This window comes from Trichomycterus rosablanca, chromosome 11, assembly GCF_030014385.1.
Source record: "Trichomycterus rosablanca isolate fTriRos1 chromosome 11, fTriRos1.hap1, whole genome shotgun sequence".
NCBI classification, from domain to species: Eukaryota; Metazoa; Chordata; class Actinopteri; order Siluriformes; family Trichomycteridae; genus Trichomycterus; species Trichomycterus rosablanca.
In genome coordinates this window covers 4,181,152-4,196,995 of record NC_085998.1, presented here as the reverse complement: position 1 = coordinate 4,196,995, position 15,844 = coordinate 4,181,152, and the positions used below count along the sequence as shown (strand labels likewise).

General features: G+C 43.8%; 1 protein-coding gene across 1 annotated transcript in view; it reads left to right on the top strand.

Moving 5' to 3' along the window:
* Positions 1 to 14,612, top strand: part of gpib (glucose-6-phosphate isomerase b) — a 17,372-nt gene extending 2,760 nt beyond the window's left edge. The window contains exons 3-18 of the mRNA XM_063004888.1: positions 2,126 to 2,194; positions 2,675 to 2,794; positions 2,894 to 2,977; positions 4,154 to 4,300; positions 4,516 to 4,587; positions 5,239 to 5,283; positions 5,377 to 5,430; positions 7,067 to 7,127; positions 7,232 to 7,275; positions 7,657 to 7,809; positions 8,532 to 8,661; positions 8,783 to 8,859; positions 9,111 to 9,239; positions 10,253 to 10,328; positions 11,359 to 11,425; positions 14,286 to 14,612. Of these exons, the coding sequence (XP_062860958.1) occupies positions 2,126 to 2,194; positions 2,675 to 2,794; positions 2,894 to 2,977; positions 4,154 to 4,300; positions 4,516 to 4,587; positions 5,239 to 5,283; positions 5,377 to 5,430; positions 7,067 to 7,127; positions 7,232 to 7,275; positions 7,657 to 7,809; positions 8,532 to 8,661; positions 8,783 to 8,859; positions 9,111 to 9,239; positions 10,253 to 10,328; positions 11,359 to 11,425; positions 14,286 to 14,409 (1,452 nt within the window). The 3' untranslated portion in view covers positions 14,410 to 14,612. The remainder of the gene's footprint in view (positions 1 to 2,125; positions 2,195 to 2,674; positions 2,795 to 2,893; positions 2,978 to 4,153; positions 4,301 to 4,515; positions 4,588 to 5,238; positions 5,284 to 5,376; positions 5,431 to 7,066; positions 7,128 to 7,231; positions 7,276 to 7,656; positions 7,810 to 8,531; positions 8,662 to 8,782; positions 8,860 to 9,110; positions 9,240 to 10,252; positions 10,329 to 11,358; positions 11,426 to 14,285) is intronic.
* The last annotated feature ends 1,232 nt before the right edge of the window (positions 14,613 to 15,844 follow it).

Genomic DNA, 15,844 nt, shown 5'->3' with positions numbered 1-15,844 from the left:
GTGTCTGTGTGAATTTCCTCCGGCCGCTCTGGTTTCAAAGGTGTGTAATCAGGTTAATTGGAGATACAAAATTGCTTTAAGTGTGTGTGTGTGTGTGTGTGTGTTTGCCCTGTGATGGACTGGCAACCTGTCCAGGGTGTTTCCTACTTTTTGGCCAGTGTATCTGACCCACCACGACCCTGAATAGGATGAAGCGCTGGCAACAGACAACAAATGAATGAATGTAACAGGCTGAAAATGAACCCACTTTGCAGGATGCTCAACCATGCTGCAACAACACTGTGGTTTAAAAGTCCAAAACAAAGAGGGGTAACCGGAAACTTAAAGCGTTGGCCAAAGTAACAGAAAGAAAGTGACCAGTGAAGGACACACAAACATCTACAGCCCACGATGGAGAAAGTGGACAGAACAGGGATCGAGCAGAAATGAAAACTGTCACAATATGGAAGCTGTTCAGATCCAGAACGAGCTAGGGACAGCAATAAACAAGCGGCAACACACCCCACCAAGAGGCGCAGCCCGTGCCCAGACAGGCTCCGGAAAAGGGCCGTCATGTCAGCTCTGGGACATATGCCAGCAGAAAACTGGACTGGATCAAGCCCGGCATCACAGTTTCAAGAGAAGAGCAGGTTGCCAACATAGGAGCCGGCAAATCTGTAAGTAAGAAACCGTGATAACCAGAAACACGTTGTCAGTTAGGAGGAACCGACCAGAGGCGTGACTACCGGGGAGGCAGGGGCACTGGGGCCCTGGGGCCCATGGCTGGGGAAGGGGGCCTCCACGACATGAACTCAACCCCCCGCCGCACTGCAATCGCCAGCCAGGTCGTTATTATTATATTACAATAGATATAATGTAGCGGCGATATGTGAGTGACATTCAGCTCAACCAATCAGAATGCAGCACCCGGTTTATACACGTGCGTTCGGACGTTCTGTAGTGAGTTAGTTTCCGATATGAGACTCACCGTACGGCCCCAGAATTGAACCCAACAGGTAGTTCGGGTGCTGGAGCTACTTGGCAGTCTAAAGTGTTGTAACGCTCATTGAAGTCCTGACTAAACAGTAAAAGTGAATCTACCTCGGCGTGTGCCTTTATTCCCTCCCACACCTCCACCACCGCATGCAGCAAAAGACCCGTAGCATTCCCGCCGGACGAGCAGCACTCGCAGAGGCCAGGTGAGCAAGTGGCTAATGCTAGCGGTAAAGTGCGGCGATAACGAAAGTAAAAACACGACAATATTTTTGTTAAGTAAGATATTAAAATAACCATAAGACAATGAAATATCAGAATACATGTAATCAAAATATACAGTGAGTGCACAGCGAGGGATTTTGGGAATCTGTGTAACCCACTTAACGTTACTAGGACAATATATACAGTGTATCACAAAAGTGAGTACACCCCTCACATTTCTGCAAATATTTAAGTATATCTTTTCATGGGACAACACTGACAAAATGACACTTTGACACAATGAAAAGTAGTCTGTGTGCAGCTCATATAACAGTGTAAATTTATTCTTCCCTCAAAATAACTCGATATTTAGCCATTAATGTCTAAACCACCGGCAACAAAAGTGAGTACACCCCTTAGTGAAAGTTCCTGAAGTGTCAATATTTTGTGTGGCCACCATTATTTCCCAGAACTGCCTTAACTCTCCTGGGCATGGAGTTTACCAGAGCTTCACAGGTTGCCACTGGAATGCTTTTCCACTCCTCCATGACGACATCATGAAAAGATATACTTAAATATCTGCAGAAATGTGAGGGGTGTACTCACTTTTGTGATACACTGTATATATATGAAATTTGTTGAGAGTTGAAATTTTTTTGCACTGGGGCCCATGAGCTCCTAGTTACGCCACTGGAACCGACACATCAATCATCAGTGCCTCCATGAATGGCAAGGCAGAGGGACATTATTCTGTAACCTAGCTTTCCCCATTGATCTCCATGGCAGCTGGTCCAGCTACAATACCTTGTGGCTCAGTTACTTTCTGTTTGGATTCAAAACATCTAAATCGGTAATTTAGCTAAATGTCGAGCATGTTGTGAGCATGTTGATCAGTTTTTGGAGTTCGAACCTTGTTCCTTGAAGCACCTTAATCTGTTTTTGTTTCCAGGCGAAGTCCCGTGGAGTGGAGGCAGCTCGTGACAGGATGTTCTCCGGCGAAAAAATCAACTTCACAGAGGTTAAAATCCACTTTCACATGCTTTCTGTTACTTTATTTTCCTTATTCTCAATTATTCAGTCCCAAAACCACAGAAATCAAAAAGTATTTGGACACCACAAGCTTGCTGGACGTCCCATTAAAAAACCCCACAAATGCTATCAGACTAGAGTGACCTCAATGTGATCTTTTCATATTTAACAGCCGCTCTTCTAAGGAGGCTTCTCACAAGGCTTTCAAGTATGTCTGTGGGGATTTGTGTCCATTGCATGGTTGGGCACTAATGTTAACAAAGCCTCGGTTGATGTTCCGGTTCATTCCAGAACTGTTGAGTGGGGCTGAGGTGATTAAGGTACTGAACTAGTAATTAGAAGGTTGCTGGGACAAGCCACACCACCACCAAGGTGCCAGTGTTGGGTCCCTGAGCAAGGTCCTTAATCGCATGAGTGTAATTAGCTACACCTGCCAAATTTGACTTCCTGTCTTGCTGGTCACCCTCAGGGTCGCGCTGTTCTCCATGTGGCGCTGAGAAACCGTTCCAACACACCCATCAACGTGGACGGGAAAGACGTCATGCCTGAGGTCAACAAGGTCCTGGAGAAGATGAAGGGCTTTTGTCATGTGGGTATTATATAATGCATCATCATATTAAACAGGCTTCTTAATTATTTGTAGAAAAATGTACAACTGTTTAGTCTGTGTTTACGTTTCTCGTTGTAGAAAGTGCGCAGTGGAGAGTGGAAAGGCTACACAGGGAAATCCATCACTGACATCGTGAACATCGGCATCGGAGGCTCGGACCTGGTACGCACAACATGTCTGCTTTATAATCCAGCTGTTTCATAAGAAGTTTCATTTCCTTCCTTTGCTTTTTGATCTTTTCCTTTTTCCTAGCTTTGTGCCATGGAGATTGGCTGGTGGGCACGAGCTACAGAATTATGCCCATTTGCCATGTCACTTATGGCTGACAGAGGGGGCACGAAGATGCAAATAATTGATGTGCTGGTTTCTCTCTGTATTAAATTAAATTGCTGCTCCTCTCTAAAGCAGTTGTAGCATAGTGGTTAAGGTACTGGACTAGTAAGCAGAAGGTTGCTGGTTCAAACCCCACCAGGTTGCCACTGTTGGGTCCTAGAGCAAGGCCCTTAACCCTCAATTGCTTAGACTGTATACAGTAAGTCGCTTTGGATAAAAGCGTCTGCTAAATGCCGAAAATGTAAATGTAAAACCACGATGCCGGCACTCTTTATCTTTTCTGGGGAACCCAGTCAGTGGAACGGTGTTTATTGGCCTGGACGGGCTTCTAGAGGCGACGTGAGGGTCCTTTCCGGGTGTGGACTCCATGATTGGATCCATGCTGGGCGTGAGCTGCTCCAGTTGGTTGGGCGGCGGTCCGGCTCGTTTTATTACCGTCCCCGGCTTGTTCTGGGTTTCCTCTCTTAACTCTTTTCTCGACAACTTGGTAGTCAGAGGCGTATGGGTCGAACCTTTATTGTGACAACCAGTTTTCATTTTTGCTCTCTTTTCTATCCGCTTTTTCAGTTGTGGGCTGTGGATGTTTAATGCGGTTGTGTTGTTTTAATCTTTATTTTCCCATCACTCCTTTTTGTTTGTGGCTTTTTAGCCACAGTTTTGTTCTACCTTGGTTAAGCATCCTGCAATTTGGCTTCATTTTTAATTTTTGCAGGCGTGGGGCTACACCTTGTGCCTTAGAAATCCACGTTTAATCCTTTCCGTTACTTTATTTTTATTTTCTTTCATGTTTATGCATTTCCCCTCTTACTTCCCCCTCCTCTTGCCTGTCCCTGACTTGCCTTCTTTACACTTTTCTTTATTTCCTTTCACTTAAATTTCATCCCTTCAATGTCTCTTTGCTTTATGTGGAGCTGCCCACATGTTTATACAGTATAATCACACTACTGTTAAGAATGTTAACATGTATATTAGCATGTTTCTCATGCGTTTCTGTGTGTTCGTCAGGGTCCTCTGATGGTGACCGAGGCTCTGAAGCCGTACTCCAAAGGCGGACCGCGCGCCTGGTTCGTCTCAAACATCGACGGCACGCACATCGCCAAGACGCTGGCGGAGCTCAACGCCGAGACCACGCTGTTCATCATCGCCTCAAAGGTAATGATCAGGGGTGTAGAGCTTGTAAAATAAAGTCATGCTGAGGAAGAAGAAAATCTGGGGCCTGAAACGATGTGAGTGAATGTTACTGGCCTGTCCCACTGTGACTCCAACCAGGATAAATCGGTCACCTAGTTGTTCCAGAGCTTTACCTAAAACCGTATCTTGTATTGATTATTCTCTTTGATAATCAAACCCTCTTCTGTTCCTCTCAGACTTTCACCACGCAGGAGACCATCACCAACGCAGAGTCGGCCAAGGAGTGGTTCCTGCAGGCTGCCAAAGACGTGAGTCCTGACTTCTCAGGAATCTTGGCTAGTTTCTATCCTTCTATCCTCAGGCTTGAGTGCATATGGGGTCTGTCTGAAAACCTAGTGAGCTGCCTTGCTGCCCACCTGATCAGCTGCCTCAGTGGAGAGGATTCTAATAAGACATCGAACAGGCAGATTATTTAGACGCACCACTTAGACAGAGATTACGTCACCACGGTTTTAGCTTACTAAGCTAACACAGTTAGCCTCAGAACGTTCAAACCCGCTAGCACGCCAGCTAACGTCTCCCTCCGTGTACCGAAAACAGTTAAATTGTCCCTGACGAGCCCGAATTTAATACATTGAATTTAATAAATGACACTTGTACACAAACTCTGTTGGTTGCTCCGCATTATATTCATCCGCCGTGTTTGTCATTTTCTGTGAGAAAAGTTGTGCCGCATTGAATGCTGGGATTGGCTTCAGCGCTGAGGAGGCGTCGGACGCTCCCTCGTCATTCAGTCAGATCATCACTCAGAATTAAGGCGCCTCAGTAGGAGCATTTTAAGGGATCTAACAATTTAGACACGCCCTCTTCTCAGGAGAGAAGGATGATGTAAAATGCATCTGTGTAGAGATATCACGAGGTTTTCTGACAGACCCGTGGTCACTTTCTGTGTTTTTCAGAAATCTGCTGTGGCTAAACACTTTGTCGCCCTCTCAACCAACGGTGTAAGAGCACACACACACGTTCAGAAATAATACACACACGTCTAACAGTTTACACACTTAAATGACTTTTTAAATGACTTTTTTACCCCTCAGCCTAAAGTGAAGGATTTTGGTATTGACCTGGAGAACATGTTCGAGTTCTGGGATGTAAGTATACGTGTGTGCATGTTGAGTGTTTAATGCTGCGTTACTGTACCGCGCTGAGCTGAAGGATATTAATAGCGTGGTGTTTTGACCTGTGAAGTAGGCGGCTGGATCTGCACATAAGCAGCTGAAGGGTATCAGAATCTCCTCTCCCGGAGCGACTCTGTGGTATAAATACAGTGTGAACTTATCCGCCGAAAGGTCACTCTAAAATGGGGTCACTTCAAAGGTTGAGGGGCTAGTTTTAGTCACATTGTTGATATTTCAGGAGCGGGGTCTCGACAGTGTGAACTTTACAGTGTCTCGACTGAACGTACAGTACACACGTCTACATGTCCCATCTGAAGTGCCCTGTCCTCCCAGTCAGGACTGATTAGCTGGAAGTAACTGGACATTAACAGAAATGATAATTAGGGCGCCCAGGTGGCGCAGTGGGATATTCCGCTAGCACACCAGCGCCGAGATTCTGAAAAACTCGGGGCCGGACTATGTGTGGGTGGGTGGGTCTTCATACGCTGTGTAAGGACCCTGATTGGCGGAAGAGACGCCTGTGCAGAATGCAGGGGCGAGAAGAGGAGGGCTGTACACATGTCAGAAGAGGCGTGTACAGCAAAGTGCTCTCCTCGGATGCAATCTGGTATCTCTTAGCAGCGGAAGACAAAATTGAGTCGCTAAATCGGGAGGAAAATGGGGAGAAAATGCATAAAAAAAGAATGATAATTAAAAGGGTGCACAAGTGGCACAGCGGGATATTGCACGATTTGGCGCCCCCTAGACACTAGTCAAAAATTGGCCACTAGTCTACCAGGTGGGAAAAGACCGAACTAAAAAGCGGGCAAGGTCTTCAAGGCTGTATAAGGACCCTGGTTAGTAGTCTGAGGAGCATGTACAAAAGTGGAGGAATGTTGAGATCAATGTGTGACTCTCCATGCACGAGACTGGCCTCATGCACCGGTCCACCAAAGAATGTGCAAATAAGAAGGGGTCAGTGTACCGCACACGCCTTGGAGGGCACGTGTGTCAGAGGCCATCAAGGGCCTCAGCACTGGCTACAATAAATTCGGAGAAAAAGGGAGAAAATGCAGAAATAAAATAGAAAAAAAACACGTACCTCATCAGTGCTGACATTTCAAACTCACGAGGTCGAATCTCAGCTCTCACCTTTAAAAGCAATAATTGGCTTTATCAGGGAAGGTAGAGCTGAAGGGATTCCTTAAAACGGCTGCAAGTACGACCTTTGCTGGCTGATCGATGGCGCTACACAGAGACGGGGGATAATGGAGATTAGTGTGTGACTCTCCGTGCACGATTCGAATCCCCATATGAACCCGATTGGTGCAGATTGGTAGTCAAGGATAGCTTGATAAAGTCACCCATCTTAAGCCTCACCATTAAAGTCAACGAGTAATTGTGAAGTTTATATGAAAATAAAATACCACAATTTATAAAAATCAAGTAAAGCTTATAATAATACACTGATGAGCGAAAACATTATGACCACACCCTTAAAAATGTGCACGGCGATGCCTATTTTGTAATAATCGTGCATGTGACGGTCAGGGAGATGCTTAATGTTAGGGGTAATGATAGTTCCTATCCTGATATTCCAAATCCTATAATGTAATCGTCTGCTTTGCAGTGGGTTGGTGGACGCTACTCCTTATGGTCTGCAATCGGACTCTCCATTGCTTTGCATATCGGTAAGTCGTAACAGATACGGGTCATCACGGCTTCTTCTTTTAATGGTCACACCAGTATCATTTATGTATTGAAGTGACTTCATTATAATGCTTTTCTATTTCAGGTTATGAGAACTTTGAGAAACTGTTAGCTGGAGCTCACTGGATGGTGGGTGTTCATCCCTTTATAAATCACATTACAGTGGTACCTTGTAACTCAACATGTTCAGCTTTTTTCAAGAGTCTAAAACGCTTATCGTTAAAAATAAAGCTTAACGTGGTTTAATGTATTAAAAGAACGACACAGGAGCACTAAACTCATAAGTTCCTCCACTAATCAAATTCTTTACTCGCTGTTTTACTACAATAAGTTTTCTGCACCCCCGTCACACATCATAGGATGTAACGGCACAGCAGCGCAAAAGCTGTTGTGCCGCTTCTCATGTGAATGCGCCGGTACTGAATGGAATACGCTATTCCAAGATCAATCATCTCAACGATTAAACAATAAAGTATAACATTAAACCTGTTGTACCACCCCTTCTTGTAGGACACTCATTTTCGAACAGCTCCCCTCGATCAGAACGCCCCCGTTCTTCTGGCCATGCTGGGGGTCTGGTACATAAACTTCTTTCAGGCGGAGACGCACTGCCTACTGCCCTACGACCAGTACATGCACCGCTTCGCTGCCTACTTCCAGCAGGTGGATTTCTCATTTTAATGTTGATTGATCGGATGGATGAATGGATGGATTTAAAGAAGAAAATAAGGAGGAAGGAAGAAGGCTGACTAGATGTTTGGTTGAGTGTGAGGTTAAATGGGTGGATGTATGGCTGGATGAGTGAATGGATAGATAGAAGAATGGATGGCTGGATGAGTGAATGGATGGATAGATGGATGGATGAGTGGATGGATGTATAGATGGTGGGATGAGCGAATGGGTGGATGGATGGCTGGATGAGTGGATGAATAGATGGATGGATAGATGGATGGATGGATGGATAGATGGATGGCTGGATGAGTGAATGGGTGGATGGATGGCTGGATGAGTGGATGAATAGATGGATTGATAGATGGATGGATGGATGGATAGATGGATGGCTGGATGAGTGAATGGGTGGATGGATGGCTGGATGAGTGGATGAATAGATGGATGGATAGATGGATGGATGGATGGATAGATGGATGGCTGGATGAGTGAATGGGTGGATGGATGGCTGGATGAGTGGATGAATAGATGGATTGATAGATGGATGGATGGATGGATAGATGGATGGCTGGATGAGTGAATGGGTGGATGGATGGCTGGATGAGTGAATGGGTGGATGGATGGCTGGATGAGTGGATGGATGGATAGATGGATGGCTGGATGAGTGGATGGATTAATAATAAATAAATGATATTTAATATTATCGTCATGTCCAGGGTGACATGGAGTCCAACGGGAAGTACATCACCAATCATGGAAAGCAGGTGAACTACCACACCGGACCCATCGTATGGGGAGAGCCTGGCACTAATGGGCAGCATGCTTTCTACCAGCTCATTCACCAGGGTAATATCTGTGTAAATCCCCTTCCAGAGTAAAAACACTGGCCTAGTTTCCCTTGACGTATGTGTGTGTGTGTGTGTGTGTGTGTGTGTATAAGATATTAACGGTTCTGTCTGTTCTGAAGGAACTCGTATGGTTCCTGCTGATTTCCTCATCCCAGCCCAGACTCAGAACCCCATCAGAAACAGCCTGCACCATAAGGTATTACATCTCTAATAACATGTCATAACTTTATCATTTACATGATAACAGGAAGCACCTACACACTGCTGTCTATCTATCTGTCTGTCTGTCTGTCTATCATCTATCTATCTATCTATCTATCTATCTATCTATCTATCTATCTATCTATCTATCTATCTATCTATCTATCTATCTATCTATCTATCTATCTATCTATCTATCTATCTATCTATCTATCTATCTATCTATCTGTGATTTTCTGAGTGTAGATCCTGATGGCTAATTTCCTGGCCCAGACTGAAGCTCTGATGAAAGGAAAGACGACAGAAGAAGCAAAGAAGGAGCTTGAAGCTGGAGGACTGAGTGGAGAGAAACTGGAGAAGATTCTTCCCCACAAGGTGAGAAGTTACCTGTAACAGAACGTGTACTGTGTGCATATACTGCCCCCTAGTGCTCACAGGTATAATAAATCAGTTATATAATGGAGCAGCAGTTTAGCATGTTCCAGCATGAAGCAAGCTCTATATAGACGTCAGGAAAAAACTTGATTTAAAGAAACCCCAGTGTCCTGCACAGAGCTCTGACCTCAGCCCCGCTCAGAAGCTTTGGAATGAACCGGAACATTAACCAGCATCAGGGCTCAGCCATACAAATGACTGAAAGAGCACAAATTCCCACAGACATTCTTCTAAGTGTTGTGAGACGCATTCTCAGAAGAGTCTGTTATAGCTAAAAATATCACACAGAGGTCACTTTGTTTAAGTTTTTCAAACGGGACGTCCAACAAGGTCATGGTCAGGTGTCCAAATACAGTACTTGATGTGTACTTATAGTGTACGTATACTGCCCTCTAGTGCTGAGGTGTATACAGCCACTTCAAAGTGTTTTAATTAACATGAAGACAAACCAAAACTCCTGAAAATGTTTAGAGATGCTGAACGTTTGTTTACAGCGTGTGTTGTACAAAATTATGAAACATTTTGCAGTTTTTAAAAAATATGATGTTTAAAAACAAAAGAAACTAACAAAACAGTTCTAACTGTGCGTTTAGATCTCTAAACACAGTCAATCATATCTGTGATTATTGTCATTGCTGGTTGCATAATGTTTAGAACTAAATGCTTGTGGCAGATGGATCTATCTATCTATCTATCTATCTGTCTGTCTGTCTGTCTGTCTGTCTGTCTGTCTGTCTGTCTGTCTGTCTTCTGTCTGTCTGTCTGTCTGTCTATCTATCTATCTATCTATCTATCTATCTATCTATCTATCTATCTATCTATCTATCTATCTATCTATCTATCTATCTATATATATACAGTATATATATGTATGTATTTTTGAGAAGTAGCTGCTGTGTCTGTTCCTGTGTATCTACAGCACACGACTGAAATAATAAATGTCTCTGTTACAGGTTTTCCAAGGAAACAAACCAACAAATTCTATCATCTTTAAGAAGCTGACACCGTTCACCCTCGGAGTGCTTATTGGTGAGAAATTCAAAAGTCTATTCAAATCAGATGTTAAATACTGTGAGTTATAGGGAGTTTTAATGAACATTTTAAATTATATATTCTAAATTTGCAATTAGATCAACATGCAGGACAGTTTGCTCAATTAAAGAACGCATTTAAAGTTATTTTTATATACACTGATCAGCCATAACATTAAAACCACCTCCTTGTTTCTACACTTACTGTCCATTTTATCAGCTCCACTTACCATATAGGAGCACTTTGTAGTTCTACAATTACTGACTGTAGTTAATCTGTTTCTCTATATCTTTGTTACCCCCCTTTCACGCTGTTCTTCAGTGACACACTGACATGGTGGTGGTGTGTTAGTGTGTGTTGTGCTGGTATGAGTGGATCAGACACAGCAGCGCTGCTGGAGTTTTTAAACACCTCACTGTCACTGCTGGACTGAGAATAGTCCACCAACCAAAAATATCCAGCCAACAGTCCTGTGACCACTGATGAAGGTCTAGAAGATGACCGACTGAAACAGCAGCAATAGATGAGCGATCGTCTCTGACTTTACATCTACAAGGTGGACCAACTAGGTAGGAGTGTCTAATAGAGTGGACAGTGAGTGGACACAGTATTTAAAAACTCCAGCAGCGCTGCTGTGTCTGATCCACTCATACCAGCACAACACACACTAACACACCACCACCATGTCAGTGTCACTGCAGTGCTGAGAATCATCCACCACCTAAATAATACCTGCTCTGTGGTGGTCCTGTGGGGGTCCTGACCATTGAAGAACAGCATGAAAGTGGGGTGACAAAGCTATAGAGAGACAGATAGACTACAGTCAGTAATCGTAGAACTACAAAGTGCTTCTATATGGTAAGTGGAGCTGATAACATGTACAGTGAGTGTAGAAACAAGGAGGTGGTTTTAATGTTATGGTTGATCAGTGTACATTTATACATATAATGTGCTGGGGACTGAAATGGCACTGATTCGGCTTGATCAACAGTCACATGTGAACTTGTGTTGTTTTGTTTTATTCCAGCGCTGTACGAACATAAGATCTTCATCCAGGGAGTGATGTGGGAGATCAACAGTTTTGACCAGTGGGGGTAAGTATGGACTTTATAGGGTGGTGAGCGCATCTGCAGTGTTAAAGGGTCAAACCCAATTGCAAAAGTACTAAACCAAGACAGAACAATACTGTAGCTAAAGAGCCCTGAATTCAAAAACTGAGAAAATAATAACTGACAATGAATAAACAATATAATAAGAGTTAAATACGAAGACGCTGAAGCCTGAAGCGCTATGTGAGAATCGAGTAACCAGAAGTACACCCCAAAGAGGTACAATCACTTAATCCAGAATTACTTAATCACCAGAAATTACAAAACAGACAGGAGAAGAAAACAGGAGAGCTGTGTTTCCACCGTTCCAGCTACTCAATCCACCAGTGAGCATCACCTCAAGTGTTCGATATACTGTAGAACCAACACAGGGAAACTCTGTAAACCAGAAAGAAAGCTGCCACATCACTAGGACACAGCTTGCATTCAGAGCATACACAATCTGTAAATTCAGATAAAAAACAACAACAGATTAACGACGTATTTAGCCGTTTTACTTCGTGCCTTTACTTTCCTCGGTACCAGTTAAAAGCTTAAACTGATAAGTTTTGTTTTCACTGCAAAACAAAAGCGCGATAAATCGGTGGCCAAAATCCAAAACACAGCAAAAAAAATCCATAACCGCTGCTTACCTGAGCTTCTGTTCTTCCAGATGCTATTACATTTATAAGCGTGTGTCCCATTAGGAACAGAATCCGTTATTTTGTAAATGTGCTTATAATTAAAAGCCTCCAAACTTTTCCCGGTCGTGAAGTAAAACAGGAAGTGTTTAGAAAGCCGATCGAGCGTTTCATTACCACGTCATCTGTGTGACGCAAACTGAATAAATGCAAATAACAGCAATTCTTACTAACAATTACAATCAGAAGCTCTGATTGGTTCAGAAAGCGGTTCTTCCAACCATTAGCGCCGATTCTGTAGGAGCGTTCCGTTCACCCCGGTTGTTCCTGTGAAGTGCACTACGTAGGGTATTCCACCATTTTTAGTGAGATTCCAATCCAAAGGAGGGAGTAGGGAGCGACGCTTCATCACTACGCCAGAAGCTGGCTGGAACATTTACACATTGCGTGCGTTGCAGGTTAAAATGGCCGGAGCGTTATTATTATTAGAGAGCAGAAAATGACACGATCAGAATGATGTTGGATCATATATATATATAATTGTCACATGTAACTAATGTTGCTGACTTTTTTTATCTACAAGTCATTTTTTGCGAGTCACGAGTTGAGTCCGAGTCATTTGAAACGAGTCCGAGTTGAGTCTGAAGTCGCTGTGTGTGTGACTTATGTGCGACTCGGACTCGAGTCACAGACTCTGTGACACCCATCAATGGCGGGAACACCACAAACAAAAATACCACACCACCAACTGAGTTTCGGGAAACCAGGTAAAAAGACCGCAGGTCAGTGGGAACCTAAAGAAGCAACAAAGAGACACAGACAGACAGGTAGGAAATGTGAGAACCAAGTAATGAGCTGAGGTACAAAGGCCCGTTATAAAGAGTCGCCCCCGGGTGAAATGGTCACGCCTGATCAGGTGCGGATAATGATTGTGAAGTGCAGTTTAAACAGAGCTGCACCTTCACCTTCAGAGGACAAGTCACAGTAAACCCTGTAACAACCATGGATGGAGGCTGCAAACACGGGGCCACAGAGTCTTATAATAAAACAAATAAAAATATAACAGGCCGACCTGATTACTAACAATTCCACTTCCTGTTTATTGGAGTGACCGATGATCTATGGTCCACAGTGTCGTGTAGACTAAGATCTTGCCCATTTCACTCACAAGTTTATAATCCTAATGGGAAGATTATTATACTTCTTTAAATTAAACATACCCACTTCCCTCTGAACTATATGAACTATGAAATATTAATTTTCCCAGTGCACCTGAAATCCTTTGCACTCTAAGTCTAGCTTTCACGTTTATTCAAAAACTGGGGGACGTTAATGTAGGTGTAACGTTACTGTTTTGAGAGAAGAGAGACGGGAAGAGTTTTAGATTTGTTTTATGCGAGAGCGCCCCCCAGAGTTCAAACAGTTCAAGCAGTTGTTTTAAAACCTGCTTAACAGAGGGACGACTTTAATTTTACTGCTAAAATACCCCACGAGCCGGCGACAGTTTCGACATCCCTGGTTTAATGGCTAAAGAATCACCTTATAGGTATACAGTCATATCCTGGAAGTGTGGAGAACATAAATGCAGCATAACATTAAAACAAATCCTCATACAGAAGCTGAAAATATTAATAATAAGTAATGATGCTTTGTGTCTCCGCTGATTATAAATTAGACGATACAGTTAAATAAATACTTGGTAACGCCGCTCAGGTGGCGCAGTGGTAAAAACACACGCTGGAACCAGAGCTGGATCTCGAATACATCGTATCGAATCTCAGCTCTGCCTGCCAGTTGGGCTGAGCAACCACATGAACAACGATTGGCCTGTTGTTCAGAAAGGGGTGGGATATTAAAAGCCGGATGGGGTCTCTCTCTCATAACTAATGCAACTACGACCTCTGCTGACTGATTGATGGCGCCTACACTGAGACGGGAAAAGAGTGCTGTCAGGGTGTGTCTCTCCGTACACAGTGCTGATCCGCATTGCACTCGTCAAAGTGTAGGTGACAAAATGCATACGGCTGCTGCCCACGTGTCGGAGGGGGCGTGGGTTAGCTTCGTTCTCCTCAATCATTGGTGGAGAGGAAGCATGACACAATCTGGCAATTGGACGAGCTAAAAAAGGGAGAAAAAGGGGAGAAAATGCATAAAGAAAATATTAAATAAAAAAATATTTGTTAGAATATCTGAGCACTGAATTTGATGAATCTCCGTGTGTTCAGGGTGGAACTCGGGAAACAGTTGGCCAAGAAGATCGAGCCGGAGCTGCAGGACACCACCGAGGTCGGCTCCCATGACTCCTCTACCAACGGCCTCATCAATTTCATTAAGAAGAACTTTGCTTGAACGCACACGGAACACACACATACAAAACCATGCTTCACAGGCCCCCTGCTTGCCCCACGACCCCCCCTTGGGATTTCTGGAACCCTCCAGCCGGAGCTGTTCTAAACCACCCAGCACGAACCCATTAGAGGAGATTTCTAACACAGAGTAAGTGTCTAAATATGGAAGATGTCAGGTTATAAATAAACAACATGAGAAAAATCTACCTGTGTTCTGATGTCTGATCTAGAGTCGGGCTTTTCTATCTAACTCCATCTGAAATGAAAACATGAGAGAAGAACTGTTTATAGATCTGTCTGGGAAATTATTATTATTATTATTATTATATGTTGAAAGACAGGCTCTAGAAAAAGCTATTTTATCAGCTCCAATTACCATATAGAAGCACTTTGTAGTTCTACAATTACTGACTGTAGTCCTTCAATGGTCAGGACCCTCACAGGACCACCACAGAGCAGGTATTATTTAGGTGGTGGATAATTCTCAGCACTGCAGTGACACTGACATGGTGGTGGTGTGTTAGTGCTGGTATGAGTGCTGGTGTTATCCTGTGCTGGTATGAGTGGATCAGACACAGCAGCGCTGCTGGAGTTTTTAAACACCTCACTGTCACTGCTGGACTGAGAATAGTCCACCAACCAAAAATAGAGCAACTAGGTAGGAGTGGACAGTGAGTGGACACGGTATTTAAAACCTCCAGCAGCGCTGCTGTGTCTGATCCACTCATACCAGCACAACACACACTAACACACCACCACCATGTCAGTGTCACTGCAGTGCTGAGAATGATCCACCACCTAAATAATACCTGCTCTGTGGTGGTCCTGTGATCGGCTATGTCTGAGGCATGGAGGGATGGCCAAAGCGCTTGGGCAATGCTATGGAGCCTTCACCCCCATCTCTCCCCAATTTGCTGATATAACATCTTTCACTCTTCACTCTTTTGGCTTATCCTAATTGTTACTTGTCTGTAAGAACTTTAGCATGTTCTCGCCACATGTGTTTCCTCTTAACTTCCAAGAACAGGCAGAGTCTGTTTTAGCTTCTTTCAGTTACTCCTAGATATGAGTGTATGACTGAATGTGTGAGTGAGTGATGAATGTACTACGTCGACTTGCTTTCCTCTACCCAGTGTTTCCAGGGGGCGCCAGAGCCACCGCAACCCTGTCCAGGATAAAATATTCGTTTAAGATGAATGGATAAATGTTCGTGCTTTAGGGTTGCACGAATTAGGGTCACAGTGGGTCTAAAACCTATCCTGGAAACGCTGGGCATGAGGCGGGTACGTACTTACACTCTTTTATACCAGGGGCATCATAAATAAGCCAGTAAATCCATCTGTAAGGTCTTTTTAAGCACGTTTGTCAGTGAATTTAGCAGGGTCCTACTTATGTCAAAAAATGCAGGCCCCCTCATAAACACCTCAGCTTGAACA